The sequence below is a fragment of the Engystomops pustulosus genome, chromosome 3 (assembly GCF_040894005.1).
Source record: "Engystomops pustulosus chromosome 3, aEngPut4.maternal, whole genome shotgun sequence".
NCBI lineage: Eukaryota > Metazoa > Chordata > Amphibia > Anura > Leptodactylidae > Engystomops > Engystomops pustulosus.
The window spans coordinates 71,366,693-71,391,205 of record NC_092413.1 but is presented as its reverse complement, the minus strand read 5'-3'; the positions used below and the strand labels follow the sequence as shown (position 1 = coordinate 71,391,205).

Here is a 24,513-nt window from a genome sequence, read left to right as displayed (position 1 = left end):
GGAAGAAAGGTGATTTGAGTGCCTTTGAACGTGGCATGGTTGTTGGTGCCAGAAGGGCTGGTCTGAGTATTTCAGAAACTGCTGATCTACTGGGATTTTCACGCACAACCATCTCTAGGGTTTACAGAGAATGGTCCGAAAAAGAAAAAACATCCAGTGAGCGGCAGTTCTGTGGGCGGAAATGCCTTGTTGATGCCAGAGGTCAGAGGAGAATGGGCAGACTGGTTCGAGCTGATAGAAAGGCAACAGTGACTCAAATCGCCACCCGTTACAACCAAGGTAGGCAGAAGAGCATCTCTGAACGCACAGTACGTCGAACTTTGAGGCAGATGGGCTATAGCAGCAGAAGACCACTCCGGGTGCCACTCCTTTCAGCTAAGAACAGGAAACTGAGGCTACAATTTGCACAAGCTCATCGAAATTGGACAGTAGAAGATTGGAAAAACGGTGCCTGGTCTGATGAGTCTCGATTTCTGCTGCGACATTCGGATGGTAGGGTCAGAATTTGGCATCAACAACCTGAAAGCATGGATCCATCCTGCCTTGTATCAACGGTTCAGGCTGGTGGTGGTGGTGGTGTCATGGTGTGGGGAATATTTTCTTGGCACTCTTTGGGCCCCTTGGTACCAATTGAGCATCGTTGCAACGCCACAGCCTACCTGAGTATTGTTGCTGACCATGTCCATCCCTTTATGACCACAATGTACCCAACATCTGATGGCTACTTTCAGCAGGATAATGCGCCATGTCATAAAGCTGGAATCATCTCAGACTGGTTTCTTGAACATGACAATGAGTTCACTGTACTCAAATGGCCTCCACAGTCACCAGATCTCAATCCAATAGAGCATCTTTGGGATGTGGTGGAACGGGAGATTCGCATCATGGATGTGCAGCCGACAAATCTGCGGCAACTGTGTGATGCCATCATGTCAATATGGACCAAAATCTCTGAGGAATGCTTCCAGCACCTTTATGAATCTATGCCACGAAGAATTGAGGCAGTTCTGAAGGCAAAAGGGGGTCCAACCCGTTACTAGCATGGTGTACCTAATAAAGTGGCCGGTGAGTGTATTTTTACAATTTTACTGGAAAAAACGAATATAAAGAAAATCATATTTGTGTTTGCATTGCCATCTTTTCGGAGATATAACTTTAATATTTTTTGGTTGACAGAGATGCTTTAGGGCTTATTTTTTACGTGTTGAGTTGTTGTTTTCAGTGGTACCATTTTGGTGCACATAACTTTTTTTGATCCCTTTTTGGAACATTTTTGTGAAGGGAATTTACATTTTTGCATACTATTCAAAATAGCAGGTAGGAAGCTTGTTAACCCTTTAAGTATTTTACAGAACTTCAAACAAAATGAAGGTTTGATTTGGAATTCACTAATATTTATCATTAATACGTTCATTTACCCGCAGAATTTACCCACATTAACTGAATAAAAGTAGGAAATGCATCTACAAATATATTGTTTTTTTTCTGCGTAAGAGGACATCCCATATGTGGATGTAACTCACAGGGCACATGGCAGGGCGCGGAAGGGAAGGAGCACCATTGAACTTTTTTAAGCAGGATAGTTTTCAGATGCCATGACTTGTTTGTAGAGCCTCTGGGGCCATATTCACATATGGCATTTTGGTTGCATTTTGAAACGCAATCCAAAGGCTCTACCTGCAATTACATGTTGGGTAAAATTGCATTTACTTTGCTTTTAGTTAACATGCTGGAAGCGCAATGTTGCCAAAATATGTGATCACGAGTGGAGCCTTTAGATTTTAATTCCAAACACAACCAACATGCCACCTGTGAACATGGCTTCAGATACCACAAACCCTTATTCCAGAGAATTTGTAAACTTTCTATCATGTGGTATAGGGGGCCATTATAACCCCTTGTCCTTTGATGGGTTTTTCCATTTTACTTTATCGCTCCCCACTTTCAAAACTCAATAACTTTTTGTACAGAGCTGTGTGAGGGCTTATTTTCTGCTTAATAAATTGTACTTCCTAGTGACGGTATTTTATATTCCATGCCGTGTACTTGGAAGTGGAAATATAATTCAAAATGCGGTAATATTGACAAGAAACAGCAATTGCGCCATTTCTTGTGGGCTCTGTTTTTAAGTCTTTCACTAAACATTCTAAATGGCATCTCTAATATATTCTTTGGTTCAGTACGATCACAGGGATAACACATTTATATAGCGTTTATTAGGTGTTAAGATTTTACAAAAAATAATAACTTTTGTAACCCCCAAAAATTACTTTTATCATATTCTAACTCCAGTAACTTTTTCATATTAAGGAGTACGTAATTGGCTAATGTGTCGTTTTTATGCGGGACAATGTTTTTACTGCTAAAATTTCCAGGACTGTGTGAGTGTTATACCAGTTTTTATTACATTTTTTATCTGTTGTTAAATGGCAAAAAAGTAGCGTTTCGGACATTTGAGCAAATTTTTGCGATACAGGGTTCACCGTCAGGAATAACCGGTTTTATATTTTTATAGATAGGGAATTTTGGGATGCCGTGATACTTTTTAAAACTTTTTTAAAATTATTTAGTGATCACTAGTTCATACTAATGCACTGCAATAACCATGTATTCCAGTGCATTAGATGTGTCGGCCTATGTATCTGTATAGGTTGACAGACCAGCTTTGAAGATGGCACCCTGCAATCGCATTGCATGGTGCCAGGAAGAGAGGAAGGAAGCCCACTCCCTCTGAAGGTACATAGATCCTGCGGTCACAGAATTGACGGCGGGATCTAACGAGTTTACAGACGTTCTGATACGGAATGTAGAGCAGGGTCCTGGCTTTCATAAGAGCCGGGGCACTGCTCCTCCCTGCACTTGGGGGCCTGTGCAGACCTTAGGTTAGGCCGACGGAGAAATCAAATTCACTGTCCCAATGTTCACTGTTTAGCGTTTTAATGAGGTTGTCCAGCTAAGTGGCTCAGAATAATGCTCCCCATTTGTCCTGTTCCAATGCTTTACTGTTTCCTGTCTCTTTTGTGTGTTTAAAGGGTTTTTCCACTATCAGCAAATAATTTTTTAAGGAAATGTTTTACAGTCTTCTTATATTCTTTCTCTATCGATTTCTCATACAAATCTGTCCATGTTCATGTGATGGACACACAGGTGGACATACTGTTATTATCACACGGCTCTGATTACTCTCTGTGATAGACATGAGCTTCGTGTTAATCACATGACCATGGACAGATTTCTATTTACTCAAAGTAAACTTAGAAGCTTTCTATATCAGACGGCAAGTGGAGATCTTGAAAACCACAAGGAATCGATACAGAAAGTATTTTGGAAAATTGTACAAACAATATCAGTTATTTGCTTAAAGTGGGCAACCTCTTTAATGCTGGATTTTTGTGGAGACACTAGCAAAACTGAGGCTGCATTTATTGTTGGATAAAGTTTCTCTTCAATAATGAAATTGGTAAAAGCTAAGTTGAGCTCTGGACGTAATGACACAATGTGGAAGTTGTTTTACTTGGGGGACTGCAACTGCTTCAGTTGGTGATCAAAATACCCTTTTTTAATCTGACTCTGCAGACCAGTATTGCAGAATATTGCCTTCTCTCCACATTCGCAAAAGAAGCCTAAAGGAAAGGATTATTAGTTTATGTACCTGGTGTATTGATAGTTCAGCAGTATTTTATGCTGTGCGATATGTTGTCTGTTGTATTGGCATTATTTTATTGATTGTGTTATTAGTGCCCTGCTTACTTTGCATTGATTGATTGCAGATGGTCCTGCTGCATATCCCATCCCAGTGGAGAATATCAAGCCGCTACTTACTGTTGGATTTACATCTGGAGATATTAGCTTGATGAACAACTATGATGACCTGTCACCAACCATCATTCGTTCAGGATTGAAAGGTAAAGAAGTTGTTAACATTGTTCACATGCTGTATGTTTTTATTCTTTAATCTCCCATATGTCATCTGAAATGTATTTGATGCAATTTTCATGGAGAACTTTCTATATGGCTTTCCTTTTTTTGTTTTTGTACATAGCATTCTGGTGGCATGATAAATTAGCAGATGAAGGTTTGTTGTGAATTAGAAAAATGCGAAAGGAGTGATGACTGGTCCTTTCTCCAGTGGTTTGCTTATTGAAATAACTCTCTATCCCCTATCAAAACATAAATGCTGAGAGCCCCTATCCTACATGAGAAAAGGGGTCACTTGTACCTCATGTCTAAATTTAGCAGTGGTTGCAAAGCTTTGCTGCCACTCTATCCATCTTCATGGGATTGAGAGATACGACTGAGCAGTGATATCCCACCGAAGTCCCCAGTCACAAGAGATGAGAGGCTGGCTCACTGATAACATGGGGGCATGGCCAGTTTAAGGGTCCCAGTGGTATGGAGCACCTCCTTTAGGATGGGGCCCCCCCAGCTCTGCAGCCAATACGGGGCCCCCTCCCACAACGATATAAGTAAAAAGGTTCCTCATAGTTATACTGTTTAAAAGCACTAGAGATCGTAGAAACCAAAAAATACTCCCGCCATACTTTTTTAAAATGATACCACAATACTGTTACCAATTAAAACTACCATAAGACCAATATTCCAAAGAAAAAGCGCAACTATTTATAAATGATCCCTCCAAAATGCAGCATCACCACAACATAAAGATAATACCAACATACTGATACTGAGCACAAGACTCTATACACAGATCAGTATTACCAATAATTTACCACATATAAACTCCATTTACTGATGATCTTTACAGCCATATTGTTATTATACAAACACCACCGTGCAGAGAACAATATCATTAATAGCACCTCTTACCGGGCCCAAATAATAACATTACATCATGATTATCACCACTACATAATGACTGAATAATACTGCAATAATATATAATAACCTACACACAGACCAGTAGACGTCCCTGATGTTGTCTCTTCCCTTCTTTTTGATCTTCCTGGAGACTTCTTCCATCCATCACTCATCTGTGCAGGTTTATAAAACAAACATGGTTGACATCATCCTATATACACCTCACACCTGACCCTCACACCACAACTGAGCACACTGTGCCCCCACATTTATCATATATACCCCTCATACCACAACTGACCACACTGTGCCCCCACATTTATCATATATATCCCTACAGCTGACCACACTGTACCCCCACATATATCATATATACCCCTCACACCACAACTGACCACACTGTGCCCCCACATATATTATACATAGCCCTCACACCACAACTGGCCATACTGTACCCCCACATATATCATATATACCCCTCACACCACAACTGACCACACTGTGCCCCCACATTTATCATATATACCCCACACACCACAACTGACCACACTGTGCCCCCACATATATCATATATACCCCACACACCACAACTGACCACTATGTGCTGTCCACATATATCATATACAACTCTCACACAACTGACCACACTGTGCCCCCACATATATTATATATACCCCTCACATCACAACTGACCACACACACATATATCATACATAGCCCACACACCACAACTGACCACTACATGCACCCACATATATCATATATACCCCACACACCACAACTGACCACAGAAATTTATTAGGCAGGGCTCTCCTTTAATAAATCATTAGGTAAGCCCCTCTTAGGAATTTATTAGGCACAGGGTTAATACACACACAGTGATGTCACAGCACAGGGGGTTAATACACACACAGTGATGTCACAGCACATGGGGTTAATACACACACACAGTGATGTCACAACACATGGGGTTAATACACACACAGTGATGTCACAGCACAGGGGGTTGATACACTAACACAGTTATGTCACAGCACAGAGGGTTAACACACACAGAGGGTTACACAAAGTGAGTTCACAGCACCAACGTTATCAATAAGAGAATGCATAACAATTACGGATGACAATAACCCCACACCACATTGCTGGCTCTCTATGGACACTATGAATAGAACAGTACATGTACAGTACAAGCTGAGAGCTGTCTAACACTAGAAGGTTAGTGTTAGATAACACTAACACTGTGAGTACAATACTGCAGAAGTGGCATCTAGTACCTCACAGGTGACATGTCTTCTCCTTCAGGGCCAGAATCGACGTAACTTTTGGCTGAAGAATTTTGCAGCAGATGTCTTCAGCTCCCGGCAGCACATGCCCCACACTGTGCACCTAAAAATACCACAGTTACTCACAGTATAATGTCACCTAGATAACAGAATAATGCCCCCCCCCAAATATACCCCATAATAAAACCACTCTGCATATATCAAAGAACACATTGCGACCCCCAATATATTACTATACTATAGCCCTTAAATAAATAATACTGTACCCCTAATTATATATGTTGCCCCCCCAATTGATGACTTAATTTATATGGCCCCCTTTAATGAATTAATGTACCTATTTATAGCCCTCTCTAATATACTGGGGTGCCCCATGCATTTTAGATGCTGGTCACCTCAAGAAATTATTTAATATATGGCCCCCCATTTACTTAATGTACTGCCCCCAACAATGAATTATCTAATATACTGCGGGATTTTTGCGGGATGAGTGGACGTTTTCTTTGCTACCATTGTTACTGTGCAGGACACTGTTAAGGACAGTACAACCTTTTGGTAATTTTTTGTTAAATTTTTTTGCAAAATAGTAAAAAAAAGTGGCGTTTCAGACATTTTAGCGCTGTTATCCATTATGGGGTTCAACACCGTGAATAACCGTTATTATATTTTGATAGATCAAACATTTTGGAATGAGGTGATAGCTAATACGTTTATGATTTTTACTTTTTATTTTGTTTACTTTTATATCAGTTCTAGGAAAAGAGGGTGATTTGAACTTTTAGGTTTTATTTTAATTTTTTCCCCTTTTTCATATATTTTTTTCAACTTTTCAGACCCACAAGGGTACTTTAACCCTAGGTTGTCTGATTCATCCTATCATATACTGCCATACTACGGTATTGCAGTATATGGGGATTTTCCATATAATCTATTACAATATGCAAATTGTACATTGTAATAAATTAGCAGGAATGTAACAGCTTCGGGCCTTGTAAAGACCCCAGGCTGTCACCGCAATGGATTGTTGCTCCCCAATGACGTCATGGGGAGCAATGATCGAAACAAAGAAGGGGGCGTACACTCATCTTTCGACTACCACTGGCGGCATTGCCGCATATTTGTACCGTTTGTGGGTGTTAGCAGTGGGTGTTTGCAGCAATATGCAGCAAAACCCTTGTCTGCATGACAAGACCTCGCTCTGTGATCCCTCTTGATAAATGCTTAACAACTCCATGCCGTAATAGTACAGCGTGGAGCGTTCAGAATTTAATATACTAGAATGAATATTGGAATACTAATAATAAATTATTTGATATGTCCCCCCCACAATGAATTATTTGATATGCTGCCCCCCCACAATGAATTATTTGATATGCTGCCCTCCCCCCACAATGAATTATTTGATATGCTGCCCCCCCACAATGAATTATTTGATATGCTCCCCCACCCCCCACAAGGAATTAAATGATATGCTCCCCCACCCCCCACAATGAATTATATGATATGCTGCCCCCCCACAATGAATTATTTGATATGCTGCCCTCCCCCCACAATGAATTATTTGATATGCTGCCCCCCCACAATGAATTATTTGATATGCTCCCCCACCCCCCACAAGGAATTAAATGATATGCTGCCCCCCCCAGAATGAATTATTTGATATGCTGCCCCCCACAAGGAATTAAATGATATGCTGCTCCCCCACAATGAATTAAATGATATGCTGCCCCCCCCCACAATGAATTAAATGATATGCTGCCCCCCCACCAAGGAATTAAATGATATGCTGCCCCCCCCCCACAAGGAATTAAATGATATGCTGCCCGCCACAATGGATTATATGATATGCTGCCCCCCCACAAGGAATTAAATGATATGCTGCCCCCCCCCCACAATGGATTAAATGATACGCTGCCCCCCCCCCACAAGGAATTAAATGATATGCTGCCCCCCCACAATGGATTAAATGATATGCTGCCCCCCCACAATAGATTAAATGATACGCTGCCCCCCCACAAGGAATTAAATGACATGCTGCCCCCCCCCACAATGGATTAAATGATATGCTGCCTCCTCCCCCACAATGAATTATATAATGTTCTGCCCCCCCACAAGGAATTAAATTATATGCTGCCCCCCCACAATGGATTAAATGATATGCTGCCCCCCCACAATGGATTAAATGATATGCTGCCCCCCCACAATGGATTAAATGATATGCTGCCTCCTCCCCCACAATGAATTATATAATGTTCTGCCCCCACCATGTTTTAATAAGCCCCCACCATGTTTTTACTGCTACTTGATTAAAAACAAAAAAACTCGTACTCACCTCAGACTCCCGCATCTTCTTTCTTCAGCCCGCGGCCAGGCAGCAAAAGGGTGCGCGGCCGCGTGATGACGTCACCGCGTGGCCGCGCATCCTAGTTCATGGAGCGATGTGGCCGGAAGACAACCCCGGCGCACATCGCTCCAGTAATAGTGCTCGAGCTGCCGTTTCCGGCCGCATCGAGCCTTATACAGTGACGGGCAGGAGCTTCCTGTCCGGATGGACGGAGGCCCCTGCCTGTCTACCGAGGCAAGTGACGGGGCCCGCCGGGGCCCCAGCAGGAGCATGAACATCGGCGCTATTGGAGCACCAGGCCGGGGGCCCCCAAGCAATAAATCCGGATCCGGGGGCCCGGCGCTAGCGCTCCAATAGCGCCAATGATGATCCGGCTCTGCATGGGGGTATTGAGCAAACCCTTCATGTTTCACGTAAGGCAAAAATTTCCCTATCCTCCTCATATACACAGGGTTAAGACATACATGTTGGTTGGATAATGTTTGTTGTTATAAATACCTTCTGTTATAGGAATGCTGTTACTACTGCTTTGTTCCTCAATTAGTAGCATAATCATCTATCTTTCCTTGTTCACTTTCCAGCTGGCCCTTTTGGCAGCACAAGCTGTAAACGTTTGTATTAATGCAAGAAATCAGAGACTCCTATCATTTGTAGAACAAAGAGGGATCTCTATACAAACAGTAGGAATGCCCACGAGAAGCAGGGCCGTGGAGTCAGAGTTGTGATAAAATGGACTAATTCCACAAACCTATAGTAAAAGATAAAAATTGCTCAACTTACCACTCCTGCTTGTTCTCCTGCCGTCCTGATTCCTGTACATACAACCAGTGTCAATAGTCAGGACACAGAGTAGAGTGGCAGGAGAAGATCCTGGAGCAATGAGAACTTCTGAGCTGCACCCACCGCTAATCGCCCTCCTACACCAATGAACTCTTCCATCAGTTATGTTATATCAGTCATGGAAGGGTTGAGTGCACTTTATGTACATGCTCAAGAGTGATGCTCCTCTGCTATAGATTAGAGGAATATGGAACTGGGAAGAAATGGCCACATTTATCTCAGAACTGCTATAGTGACCAGGAAAACAGGGCTGTGGAGTTGTGGAGTCAGTCTCTATCCATTTTGGTGGAGTCAAAGTTCAGAAATTGAGGAGTCAGAGTTGGAGGTTTGGCTTACCAACTCCACAGCCTTCACCAGAAGGCTTATTTATTTTTTGACAACTTTTAAAATTAAGTGGTTTCATGGTGTTTTGCTGTATATATGTTTCAAAGATTACATATCCCTTTTCAGATGTAGTGGTTCAGTGGTGCACACAAGGCGATTTGTTAGCTGTCGCAGGGATGGAAAAACAGAATCTTTTACCTGATATTGCCAATGGTTCATCCCTCAAAAGTGCCATAATCAAGTTCTACAATGTCCGTGGAGAACATATCTACACTCTGGAGACCCCAGTGCAGGTAGGAAAAATTGAAAGCAAAATATACAGTTTTAAACACGGCCGCGCATGACTGTTCTGCTCCATTAATCTCTATTGCAGCACTGAGACCCCGACCGATCAGCAAGTTAGACCCTATCCCAGGGATAGGGCCTAACTTTCCTTCGTGGGAAAACCCGATTTAATAGTTACCATTTTTAATTGGTTATACATTCAACTGTTATGTTATAAATTTAAATTGGATTTTGTCTTTAAATCATTGTGTTAAGCAAGTACTTCACTTGTAGACTAAAAAGTATACAACTCCTGTTACCAGGTTTGGGACCTCTAAACAAGTAGCATTCCTTATGGTGAGTTTAAGGTCTTGTAATTCCTCTGTTAATGAGTTTTACAGTAGGTGAATCTTATAAACCCCAGCATTGTGTTTTTGAAGAAACATCTGTCCCGAACACTCATAAACCGGAACTGAACTGACATGCTGAGTTCTGTTTCGGTTTATGACCGTTCAGGCATTCCAGCAAGCACACAAAATGGATTTGATGCGCGTCAAACGATGAATAATTTTTTGCTCTGTGCCACTTAGTGTATGTAGGTGCCATGGTTCAGAATATATTACTGCAGTGATGACGAACCTTTTATAGACCGAGTGCCCAAACTACAACCAAAATCCGCTTATTTACTGTGAAGTGCCATCATGGCATTTTAAGCTGTAACTTAATACTACTTGTTCTTCCACATCTTACAATTGTATCGGCCTACTGAAGCTACCAATACAGTTGACAGAAGAGGGCAAATATCATTGTAGCTTCTCTCCAGGGTCTCTCTGTAGAGGAAGAATAGCGGGTCCAGAATAAGAACCTCTAAAGATAATGCAGTTTTGTCAGCATCTTCTTACTATCCCCGAAGTTCCAAACATCCAATAAAGTTTTAAAATAGCACCGAGAGCAGAATCTCTTAAGTTGCCTTGGACTGCAGGAAGATTAAATGTTTTGTCCTTGGACCATGGACCATGCCCTGAGTGCCCACCTCTGGCACCCATCCCATAGGTTCGCCACGGCTGTATTACTGTATTAATTGTGTCCCCTCTCTATTCTGCAACCTGTCTACTGAAAGCAGAATGGAAAAGTAGCCTCAGGAAGACAGTCCTGGCAATTTCAGAAGTACAAGCCCACTCTGTACTCTGTACTAGGTGTTTCTGAACCTAGGGAAGGTTGCAGGATTGATGCAGTAAATATTTTGGACATATTTTGGAAAAGGTACATTAAATTTAACTTCTTCTTTAAAAATACTTTAATGGATAAAATAACAGGCATTTTTATTTTGACCTTTCCCCCACATTATTTCACGTTTTTCGTTATTTGTTTGCTAATTCTTTACTCATAAAAGAAATGTATTTAATAACATTTCTAGTTAAATTTTTTCACGTCATAAAAACTAAAAATTGTCAATTATTAAGCTGTTCCAAAACCATCATCATTTTAAAAGCTGCAACCTGTCACCAGGTTTCACTCCACTAAGTTAACCCCTTCACGCTCCGTGGCGGATATATCCGCCACGGAGCGCAGTGACTTAGCGCTCAGTGGCGGATATATCCGCCACGGTGCTTATGCCGGCTCGGCTCTGGATCAGAGCCGAACCGGCACCGGGAAACACGGGGTGCCGGCTGTAACTAATAGCCGGCACCCCAGTGTAACACCCGCGGTCGGAGTGGGCTCCGATCGCCATCTAACATGTCTCTGGGGTGTCTTTCCCCCACGATCGCCCCCCCCCCCCCGAACCGTTTTCGGGGGCACCGATCGCTGCTATGGAAGTGCTGGGGTCCGATCTGGTCCCCAGCACTGCCTGCAGGCACTGCCAGTAAGATGGCGTCTGTGACGTCATCTTACTGGCATAGTGCCAGCCTATGCAAGTGCATAGGCTAACACTGATAATACCCTGCAATACATGATTATTGCAGAGTATTATCATGAACAAGCAATCAGATGATTGCTTGGTCATTTCCCATGGTGGAAAAGTGAAAAAGTAAAAAAAAAATGTCATTCAATAAAAAATAAAGTAATAAATCAATAAAAATGCCCATAAGCCCCATAACATATAAAGAGACATATAACCCCAAAAAAGTCTAAATCATAACAAAAACCCCACATATATAGTATCACCGCGTCCGTAACAACCCGTAGAATACAAGTAAATCATTATTGAACCCCCACGATAAACGCCGTAAAAAAAAACTGCTATAAACCTTCCAAAAATTATGATTTTTAGCTATTCAATCCCACAAAAAATGCTATAAAATGTGATCAAAAAACCATGTGTACTCCGACATGATACTGGTGCAAATTACAACATGTCCCGCAAAAAATAAGCCATCAACCAGCTCCGTAGCCAAAAAAGTAACAATGTTATGCCACTTGGAAGACGGCAATACATAAATGATAGATTTTTCCCCACATTAGGGTTTTGTTTGACAAATTTAGTAAAACGTAAGAAAATATATTCAAGTCTGGTATCCCCGTAATCGTATCGACCCATAGAATAAAGATAACAGGATTATTAGTCTATACGGTGAACACCAAAAAAAAAAAGAGTAAAAAATCCAGTACAGAATTGATGCTTTTCTACTCCTGCCCTCAAAAAAAGTTCCTAAATTTTCAACAATAGGTGATACTAACCCCAAAATGGTAACAATGGAAAAAGCATCTCATCGCGCAAAAAAAATGGCATCACATGGCCCAAATAACGAAAAAGCGAAAATTTTATAGCCTTCAAAAGGGGCCAATGAGGAAACTAAAATCCTGGCAGCTGCAGGGCGCTCCTTCCCTTCTGCGTCTCGCTGTGCCCCCATAACACAAGTAATGGCCACATGTGGGGGGTCTTTGTACTCAGGAGAAATTGCAGAACAAATTGTATGGTGGGTTTTCTCTTTTTATATTTTGGAAATGTGTAAATTTTAGTGCTAAATGAACGTATAAGGGAACAATTTGACCCCCAACCCCATATGAAGATCTCAAGGGGTTAACAATCTTCGTAAAAGCTGTTTCTGATAGCTTGAGGGGTGCAGATTTGAAAATGGGTTGGTTATATAGGGGGTTTTGATGCTAAATATGTAAAATTTTATTCAAAACTGTATTTATCCCCAAAATAGTCAATTCTGAAAATCCGGAAAAGCGATATTCTTTTTGTAAGCCGCGTGACATCAAAATAAATTATCCAAACATTTCAGAAATTCTGAAAATGTAAAGTAGACAAATGGGAAATGTTATTCAGCAACTTATTTAGGTGGTAAATCGATCTGCCTGAAAACGCAATGATTTTGAATTTCGAAAATGGCAAATTTTTCAAAAAATTTATCATATTTTCTTTTTTTTTTGTAAGTAAACGCAAAACTTATCAGCCAAAATTTACCACTAAAATGAAGTACAACATGTGGGGAAAAAACAATCTCAGAATCGTTTTGATAAGTAACAGTGTTCAAAAGTTATAACCATATAAAGCGACGCAGGTCAGAATCCAAAAAATCGGGCTGAGCCTTAAGCTACAAAATGGCTGCGTCCTTAAGGGGTTAATATTCTTCTCAGGAATGTATGAAATGTTCTTTCTAAATTACTTTTATATGTGAAATTTAACACGTTTCCCTATTAAAAAAAAAAAAAATCTCCCCCAAAATCAGGTGAAATAATTTTCACATAAGACGAGTCAAATTTAGTGGTTTCAGGGGTAGTTTCCCTTCAGGAGCAACTATCTTCAGTTTTGTAGCACCTAGAAACATGATTTTTGTATCATATTAAACAATGTTAGGAGGCTAGATGACCTGAGATGAGGTCTTCCTGGTTACATGACAGGAACTGCCGAATAGTAAGAAAGCATGAGTAGATGGGAGGGGCCATACAAGCAGGGCATGCCTCTTCTGATGCAGGGCCTCATCTACAACGAGGCAGGCGGCAGAAAGCAGAGCTCTGAGTGGCGGCGGTGCTCAGCCTCACTGCAACTCCTGAGTACCTGTGTCCCGACTGACTGCCTCTGACTTTAGTTACATTGCAGCCAAGACACACTCCATCTCCTCCTAACTACCGCAGTTCAGCCCCAGCAGCTGTCCCCACAAAATCCTCTTGTGCCGCCCACTCACCTTCCAGCAGGCTGCAAAGTCCAAGTAAGCAGGCATGGAGGAGCAGCAGATCCTCATTGAAGAAGGTGATCCAGCATTCAGATTATGCTGGAATGGCTGGTCTGATCGCAAGTGTTAACTCCTTACACGCCATAGTCATGCTTGAGGGTGTTCCCCCTATGGATCGGATCCCCCGTGCCGCCTACCAGGAGATCCTCTTCCGGGCATGCCCCAAGTGCCCTGGGGCTGCCAAATGTTCTGTGCAGTCAGACCCCTTCCGGCTTCTGAATGTAACCCGTCTGCGCATGCGTCTGCATAAACTCTCGGGGGGGGGGGGGTGTTGGGGTTGCAAAAGATGTTCCAAAATCAGATCATTTTTAATGAATACTTTATCTAAAAAGTGATTAAAAAAAAGTTCTGCACTCTAAAATAAGACCTCTAAAAAGAACATTTCTTCTCACAAAAAATAAGCCTTTAACCAGATTTGTCAGCTGAAAAACAAAAAAAGTTATGCATATAAAAGATGATGATGCTAAAATGATCAAGATTTTCTCCAAATTACCGTATATACACGTGTATAAGCCAAAAAATGATAAACGTGCTGAAAAACGTCCCCTCGGCTTATACACGAGTCAATACTTAAAAAATAATAAACTTATATACTCACCCTCCGGTGGCCCCGATGTGCAGCGCTGCTCCCCCGATGTGTCATCGCGGCTCCTCTTCTTGCTGCAGCGCCCGTCTTCTGTAACATTGTGCTGGGCGCTGCCATGTTTTTCTCCCTAGTATGACGTTAGCAGCAGCGCGTCATACTATGCGCCTGCCGCCCAGGAGAGAACAATGGCGGCGCCCAGCACGATGTTAAAGAAGACAGAAGACAGAAGCCAGCAGAGGACCGGCCTGGACATCTGGGGAGCAGTGCTGCGCATCGGGGCCACCGGAGGGTGAGTATATAAGTTTTTTTGTTTTGTTTTTTTTTTAATTCTGGGGTTGCTGTATACTACTGGGGGACAAGCTGGGGTGGTTGTATACTACTGGGGGCAGGCTGTACACTACTGGGGGCAAGCTGGGGTGGCTGTATACTACTGGGGGCAAGCTAGGCAGACTGTATACTACTGGGGGCAGGCTGTATACTACTGGGGTCAGGCTGTATACTATAGGGGGCTGGCTGGCTACATACTGGTGGGGTCTGTGACCAATGCATTTCCCACCCTCGGCTTATACTCGAGTCAATAGGTTTTCCCAGTTTTTGGTGGTAAAATTAGGGGTCTCGGCTCATACTTGGATCAGTTTATACTTGAGTATATATGGTACTTTTTATTCAGTAAAATTGAATAAAATACACAAAAACCCCACATATTTGGTATCGCTGCGTCCGTGACAATCTGCATAATAAAACAGAATAGTTATTGGACCCGCATAGTGAACCCCGTAAAAAAACAACTCAAAAAAACGCTCTGAAAAATAATTTTTAATTAATACCCTTTAAAAAATGCTCTAAAAAGTAACTTAAAAAATGTTATGCGCTCTAAAATAAGACCACTAAAAAGAACAAGCTTCTCGCCAAAAATAAGCCTTTAACCAGATTTGTCAGACGCGTTCATTTCTGTCGCGTACAAGCCGGCGCCAATGCGGCAAAATCCGATCGCGTGCGCCCAAATCCTGGGCTAATACGGCGCAAAACGGAAATCGTCGGAAAACCTGACAAAAATGCGCTCCGTGGACCCTTAGTAAATGAGCCAAATTACTTTTTATTCAGTAAAAATAAGGTAAAAATATAGAAGAAAAAAAAAAAATATATATATATATATATATATATATATATATATATATATATTAGTATTTTCATGATCGTCGCGACCCACCCATAGAATAAAAATCAGAGGCCCATAATAACAGGTCAATCCAATCTACACCGAGCAGTAAAGAGAGTACCTTAATAATACACTATCAAATATTTGAAAGCTGTTATCATACACGGTTAAGCCAGATATCCCTCGAGATGTCTCTTTGTACTCCTGTTTCTATTTCCTCCCGCCTCTCTGCAAAAAATAGGATATCCATTCTTTCTTCTCAGACCTTAATGGTTGGTGCCTCTGAGTCTTTCCAATGGCTCAAGATTACCAATCTTGCCAAAAAAGCCCTTTTAATACACTCAGGATACATCTTGGAGAGCCTACAATACCTTTCTTTGTGCCCAGAATGCAAACCTGCAGATTTATAGGAATATTACAATTAAATATTGTTTGCAATCTATTAAGGACACCTGTCCAATAACGATGCAATTTTGGGCATCTCCATAACATATGCACAAGATCAGCATCTAACAAGTTGCATCTTGGGCACTTTTCTTCATTTTTTTTTCCACACATAATTTAACCGCTTTGGCGTCATATGCACCCTATGCACTATAAAGATCTGCGAAGTAACCTGGGGCATGTTTTTAATTATACTTCTCATCATATGCAGTGAATCTACCCATTCTTCTGCTGTCAGATCCATACTATCCTCCTGCCATTTTTCAAAATATTCAACTGCCGGAAGAGAGTTTTCATTTTTAGTCATTATCTTGGAGGCCCTAGACATTAGGCCCTTCCTATTTTTAGGATTCATAAGTTCCTTTAATGGATGCTCTTCTTGTAGGAACTCTTTATCTAAGACACAGACACTGAAGGCACACTTGAGTTGGGCATAAAAGAGATAAACCTGCCCCCAATCTAAACTCTGGAGCTATTCCCTCAAAGGATTTTAAGCGCCTTTGATTTACCACCTGGTGCACAAACAAAACCCCTTTTCCCCTCTAAAACCTGAAGAACTCCATAGATAACGGAGTCCACCTTGCAAACCCCCATAATGGTGTTGTAATTAAATATCCCTTAACTTCCTTTTCCTTTTTATCTGGTCCCAAACCCACTGCATTAGTGCAAAAATCCCACTGCATTAGTGCAAAAATCGCTTATCCGACCTGGTAATCAAATTTCCTAAAAACACGTGTTTCTAATAAGCTCCATATATCAAACCCAATTATGCACCCATATTTCTTTTTTAAAATATAATTCACCATCTCTTTGTCACTATCAATAATATTTTGCCATTGTGCTGCTAAAAAATAACTATGAAAATCCGGTAGAGCTAATCCACCATTATCTATCGTGGCGTGCAATTTTTTCAAACTAATACATGCATTTTTCCCGTTCCACACAGGAGAGAATCAAAAACAGAGAAAATCTTCCTAGGGATTATCATTGGACTATTTTGGAGTATAAATAAGATCTGTGGCAGCAGCACCATTTTAAAAATAACAACCCTTGCTGCCATAGAAAGATTCAATCTTTTCCATACAGCAATTTTTTGTCTGATCTTGGAGACAAGGGGCATTATATTCAACACAATATAATCCCTCGGCCTTTTACTGACAATTATTCCTAGTTACCGCATCCTTTCCACTGCACGACGGTTCTCAATAGAGGGTGGCGTTGGTGAACGAGAAGCCAAAGGTAAATAAGCCGATTTGTTCCAATTTATTTTAATACCGGATATTTGGTCAAATTTGTCTATCAATTCTGTCACCACCCTTATTCCCTTCTCAGCATTATCCAGGAACAATAGCATACAACTGAATTCTAATTTCTCTTTGGCCCCATACAAACCCTCTTATACTGTACTCTGCTCTTAAACTACATGCCAGGGATTCCAATACCACTGCAAACAGCAGGGGGGATAGCGGACAGCCCTGTCGTGTTCCCCTGTACAACTGCCAGGTGGCTGATGCCTTCCCATTTACACTTACTCTGGCCGAAGCCCCCCCCCCCATAGAGAAGCCTCACCCAGTTGATAAATTGCGGCCCAAAGCCCATTTTCTTTAGAACAAGCCAAATGTAGTCCCACTCGACGCGGTCAAATTCACTCGGGCACTGCATGCACCAAGTATATTATCCCTGACCGATCTTCCCGGCATGAACCCCGACTGATCACCGTGTACCACTGAACGCACCACCCTCTGCAACCTTGTTGCAAGTATCTTAGCTAGCTACTTATAGTCGGAGTTCAGCAGGGAGATCGGCCGGTATGCATCAAGGTCCATGGGGCACTTCCCTTCCTTGAGGATCAAAACAATAATTGCTTCCCTCATAGACTGAGGCAGTAGACCCACAGATGCCGTGTAATTATATACCTTCAATAAAAAGGGGAGTATTGTTTCTGCATACTGAAGGAGTACCTCTGGTGGTAACCCATCCGTACCCACGGCTTTACCCTTGGGCAGGCTTTCCAAAGCCTTGGTCATCTCTTGCAACTGCAGTGGGAGTTCAAGGGCATCTCGCTCCTCCATTGATAATCTTGGGATAGAGACCCCAGACAAGATCTTAATTATCTCCCTTACCCCCACCTTCAGTTCGGAAGAGAACAGTTTTTCAAAATGAATTCTAAACTCTTCTCTTATCCTTTTCTTAGATGTCACCAGTATTCCATCTTCTCCTTTTACCGCACCAACAGCCTTCTTGTTATTCTGACTCTTCAATAAACCTGCCAGGCTTTTCATTGATATATAATGCCCCCGAATAGTCTTATGGCCTTGTCTTTTAATATCCCAGGTTGCTTTTTCAAGACAATGTCTCCTTAGGCATTCCTGTGCTTCTAACCACAATCTCTTACTCTCCTCGGTGGGGTTATGCAGGAAGTTATCCTCCAGATCCATTACCTTATCCTTAATTAATTGGAGGGCCACCGCCTTCCTTCTTTTATAGAACAAGATCTGATCATGAATAAGCCCCCTCAAGTACGCCTTCAATGTGTCCCATAGTGTCTCAAAACAGATACACCGCACAATCAGCAGTGTTAGTCGAGATAGGAGAGCCACCTTCCAGGTGGGAAGGTTATCTTCAGAAAAGCCAATCTCAATCCTAATTCCGAAGCCCAACAGCTCTCACCACTACCATACTTAGTATCAGATAGGGTAAAGAAGCAACACTCAGCAGTGCCAGGGTCAGCAAAGTTAATGGTTCTTACAAGCTTGTAAGTTTGTTATAATTCTAGCCAGTTCAAGGATAGTATTCCAGCATACCAATCGTGAGTGAACCAGGAGTTCCAGCTGAACAAGACTTGCAGTCCATAAAGGTTAGTATCGATTAGTAGAAATTAAGTCAGTGATTAGCGATGCACAAAACCGCCAAAATCAGATAGATGAATAATCACCCATATTCATGGGGAAAGGATCACAGGCATTAATCCACATCGATCCAGTGGCTATATAGAAATGCATGGAATTATCTCACCACTTCCAGGGTGCATCAGTAGAGGAAACATAGGGATCCCGAGCCGCCGGTCTGTCTTCAGCTGAGAAGCGGTCCCCAAGAGCAGACACCCTCCGAGACCACCTCCAGACCCAGAAGTATGCAGAACATCCAGAGACCCCGGGAACAAAACGAGCACCTGCGCTACTGCAGGTCAGCCGAGGGAACTACACCTTCTCCAGGGCATCAGCATAGAGTGGGCTGGCTTCCTTCAATTTCCATGACCAACGCGCTGAACCAGGTGCGGGTCAGAGGACAGCACGCTGGGGCACCGCCGCACGTGTAACAGTGTGCGGGTGCCAGTGGATGGAGCGAGGATCAGCTGCGGGCTCGGCACATCACACCCCTAGCTCCGTGTCGCTCGCGCTACGACATCATGCAGCGCGCTGCACGCACCATGCTCCTCCCCCCTCCAACAACTAGTTAATAAAATCTCGCCCCTATAGGTCCACATTAAAAAAAAAAAATTATAGCCGGTACAATGTGCCAATGTAAATTTGCTCTGGATGGCGCCTCCTTCCATTCTATGCCCGCCCATGCGCCCCTTCAGCAGGTTACCACCACATATGGGGTATTGTTGTACTTGGGAGGAATTGAGTATCAAACTTTGTGGAGCCTTTTTTCATTTAATCCATTGCAAATGTTAAATTTTCCACCCAAAATGAGTGTATTGTCAAAAATATTACAATTTGTAGACTGCACCTCCATTTTTTTTTAACCCCTATAAAACACCTAAAGGGTTAACAAACTTTTTAAAAGTGCTTTTTCATACATTGAAGCATGTAGTTTCCATAATGGGGTAATTTACAAGTCTACCTATTATTTAGGCCTCTCACAGTTAAGTTGAGCATGTCCATCTAAATATGGGTTTTGGTGATTTTCAAAAATTTTTTTAAAAATAGCACCTAAATTCTGAGCCTCATAACATTCTAGTAAAATATGTGGAATCTTAAACAACCATGCCAACATAAAGCAAACATTTGGGAAATGTAAGTTATGAATTTATTTTGGTGCTATGACTATCTGCATCAAAAGTAGAGAACTTAGAACTTTGAAAATAAAGAATTTTTCTAAACTAAATACAAAAGATCCAAATTTTTGAAGTACAATGTGTCACGAGAAAACAATCTCAAAATCCCCTGGATATCTCACAGCGTTCCAAAGCCACTTATAGTGACACAGGGCAGATTTGAAAAATGGGGCTGCGTCCTAAAGGCCAAAATAGTCCCAAAGGGGTTAATGTTTGTGCCTGTGTATATTGTGTATTTTATGGGTATGTGTAGAGGATGTGTGTGTATGTATGTAGCAAATGAATGTGCAATATAGAGTGTAGAACTGTGTGTAAATAAAATATAAATATAAATCTGCAAGTGTATAAATCATAAAAGATAAAAATATGAATGAATTTCTTATCTGGGCATATACATAGAAAGGACACCAGCCTCACAAGACCGCCTCACAAGTGTATAAATGTATGTAATAATATATATTTTTTATCTGTAGGGGAAGGGGGCCCAATGCAGTAGTGTGCTATGTCTCCTATTTATGCCGCTGGATACGCTGCTATGTAGCAGCGTAGAATGCAAGAATATTTTTGCCATGCTGTATTATCTGCTATTCCTGCTATTATACCTGCTATGTGGCTGTTTGCAGGGGTGGTAAAATGTTTCTGAACACTGTTACAAATTGATTCATACCGTATGTACACAAGTAAAAGCGGAGTTTGTCAGCTGAAATGACGTCAGCCGCTTACTGGCATTTCAATTTTTTGCCTCCCGACAGCAATATTGCTAGAACCGGCCCTGTTTGTATTATAATACAAAGTTGATTTATGTGGGTGTAAGGGAAACAACTTTTATCCAAAAGTATGGTGGCAGTTAAGTAAATAGGACTCTGTGGCTCAACCTACACAGACTTACAGCGGCAAGATGCCTGATGGCGGACATCTCCACCGACACTGCAGGAATTCCAGGCTAGGATACAAGAGGTCAGTGGCATGGAAAGTATGACAGCGTCTCCAAACAATACAGTCCTCACCTTTTAATAAGGTGTGGGAGCTATTAGACACTTACTGGGCCCAGCACCCCTCCCCCACCCCTTTCCTCAGACCCCCTCCTTTTTTTTCTTTTTATGTCCATCTATGTGTCATGTTTTTTGTCTCGGTAATGTTGCAATTTGTTATTGAATTTACCAGTGTAAATGTGATTTATATAATGTTCTACATCAAGTTGCTACCCTCTATGCTGCTCGATTTATTGCAATCTTCCCTCTTAAAGAGGAACCTTTGAAAGGTAGTAATATAATGCTAGTCACAGATTCAGCTGAATGTTTACTGCGTTTATTTTCATGTACTTAAGTATAACTTGGAAAAACTTTCAATAAAATTACAATTGATAAAATTTTGGACCATATGGAAACCTGTGACTGGCTCCCAGATATTTGAAATTCCCTTTAAGGGGCCTTAGTCATGAAAGGGTTAAGAAGGAAATGGGCTCGATTTAGCTGCTCAAAAATAAAGGGGGAATTCCGGAAACTTACAAAATGTCAGGCTACAGAATATTGTCTCGGGCCCGGCTGTTTAGATTTTGTTTCCATCTATAAATATTATGGAAGAAAATGATCAGACGCTGCTCTGCTGTACATTTCTATGGCAGGCAGAGCGCTGGCTTGAGGTAGGAACATCTTGGGTCAGCACACTTCACCACTCGCTGACCCAAGGTAAATAATTGCATAATTTTGACTTTGGACTGAAACAATATGCCTCTGTTAAGTTGAGGATCACTGTCAAGTATTCTTCTAGCTTAGTTTACTTCCAAGATGCGCTTCTGAATATTATGAGATATTTTAAATAAAGATGTATAAGCTGAACGCAGCAGAATTATTGCGAAAATATTCTGGCACAAATCAAGACCGTAAAAGTGTAAAAAAAAGATACACCAAACCACATCAATAAATCTGACTTCTGTTTAGAAGGTCCAGTGTAAGTACTATAGAATAATATTTATTTACGCAGGCATATCTGGCCAATGTTATAAAAAATGCTCCGAACAAAGGACTCTATAATTTACTGTGAATCAGGGAATGTTAGATTTCCTGTTGATTTACATGTCTTTGTTCTATAAAGTTGCTATGGGAACCTGATAATCTGTTCATTCGGGCATCTGATGGAAATATTAGAAATATCTTTATTAACAATAACTTTCTTATAATGTCTTAATAGATTCTTTATATTGGATCACAGCTCTACACTGGAACACTTGAAACCATTATTACTGTTTATTTTGTAGAAATATAAAAAAAAAATTCTGCATACGAGTAACTGATAACGCATCCTACTTTAAATTTATGTATGGTACTGTTTGTGTTTTCAGCGTCCGATCACTTCCATCTGTTGGGGCCACAGAGATTCCCGCCTTTTCCTGGCTTCTGGTCCAGCGCTGTATGTTGTGCGGGTGGAGCACAGAGTTGCCAATTTACAGCTTCTCTGCCAGCAAGCAATTGCCAGCTCTCTCCGTGATGACAAGGATATTGCCAAACTCTCCCTGCCTCCTCGGCTATGCTCTTACCTCACCACCGCCTTTATACCTACCATTAAGGTAAATAGGACTCTTTATCTTGCCTACATTATAATTTCTCTATAAAATACCTGTTGTTTTAATTTTTATGTTTTTAATCTGTGGCCTCCTGTGGTTTTTAAACATAAGTGGAGACCACAGTGCAAGCAGAGTGGTTAAGATGGGCATAGTCCATAGACTACTGGATATATTATAACAATTTATGAATTCTTAAAAAAAAATTTAAAATGCATTCAGGTAAGCTGTAATTTTAGATCATGCTACAATAAAAGGTAGGTAATCTATGACTGAGTTTGTTTGTAAAAATGGATAAAACAGATAAACGCCTATAAGTTCTTGTGGCAATACTTTTTGGCTGCGCTCACACAATGGGGGAGATGTATTAATGTGTCTACGCCAGAAAACTGAAGTAATTTGCACCTAAAATGCCACTTACTGTAGGAGTGTGTCCTCGGTAACTAGAGTGCCTGACAGGCATGCACAAACAGAAAATGTAAATCTTTTAGCTAAAATGGGGTTTAGACTGACTGATGGTAGCCATTGAGGTAATTAATTTTTTTTTTTTTTTGCTGGTATCTGCAGGGACAAAGCAATTACAGTAGCACAACCGTAAACACAACGGTTTGATGCCTCGCTCTGAAGGCTTTTCTATAAATTTTTGATTGGTACGTGACTTGTAGTCTTCACTAACTGGCTGCGAGTTTGCTGGGTGGTTTCATTACGAATTCAGGGGAAATCTAAGGCTGCGTTAAGACTTTGCATTTCAATTAGATTTTGAAACAATTTAAGGAGCAATGGGGAGGTGTTTAGTCAGTACTCATATGCATTTCCACTGCACATTTGGTGCTTGCTGAAACACAACCTGTAAAAGCGAGAATCAAGGTAATACATTTCTTTGATAAGACATATTACAAAGATGAACATTTCCTCAAGCAATTGTGCTTTTATTTGGAGTTCATATTTATTCTGTGTGTTTAAATGTTTAAATTTCATCCAGCCTCCCATACCTGACCCTAATAATATGCGAGACTTTGTCAGTTACCCCACATCCGGAAATGAGAGGTTGCACTGTACTATGAAGAGGACAGAGGATGACCCAGAAGTTGGGGGTCCATGTTACACACTTTATTTGGAATACCTGGGTGGACTGGTGCCTGTTCTCAAAGGGCGTAGGATAAGCAAGTTGCGGCCTGAATTTGTTATTATGGATCCTAAAACCGATGGCAAAACAGGTATTTTTAATGCTTTCTTATGCTTTTTTCAGTCATGTTTCAAATGATATCCTTCATAAGGAACCTGAATAGTAACAAAACAGAATTAAATATGCAATCCACATCTGACCATATTTGTCTCTGATTGGTATCCGAGCACTACCGATGTTTATTCAGTAAACATGGGGAAAAAAAATAAAAAAATCTATATAAATGAGGTATTTTCGTAATCGTGGCGACCCATAGAATAAAAATAATATACTATTTTTAGGTATCGTTAAAGGCCAAAAGAAAACACATAAAAATTTTCCTAAAAATTGATTGATTTTCATTTTCTCCACCAAAGAAGAGTTAATATAATCTCAACAATTAGCTATAGATACCCCAAAATTACGTACCAGAAAAGTGCATCTCATGTGGCAAAAGAAATAAGCCCCTATAGGTCCAC

General features: G+C 41.2%; 1 protein-coding gene across 5 annotated transcripts in view; it reads left to right on the top strand.

Moving 5' to 3' along the window:
• Positions 1–24,513, top strand: part of TULP4 (TUB like protein 4) — a 244,597-nt gene that overhangs the window by 199,818 nt on the left and 20,266 nt on the right. For 4 of the 5 annotated variants that reach the window (XM_072141034.1, XM_072141033.1, XM_072141032.1 and 1 more), the window contains 4 exons: positions 3,771–3,905; positions 9,739–9,905; positions 22,651–22,875; positions 23,852–24,086. In XM_072141034.1, the coding sequence (XP_071997135.1) occupies positions 3,771–3,905; positions 9,739–9,905; positions 22,651–22,875; positions 23,852–24,086 (762 nt within the window). Of the gene's footprint in view, positions 1–3,770; positions 3,906–5,863; positions 5,888–9,738; positions 9,906–22,650; positions 22,876–23,851; positions 24,087–24,513 lie in introns of those variants that run through there. The other variant, XM_072141036.1, reaches the window with a different exon arrangement.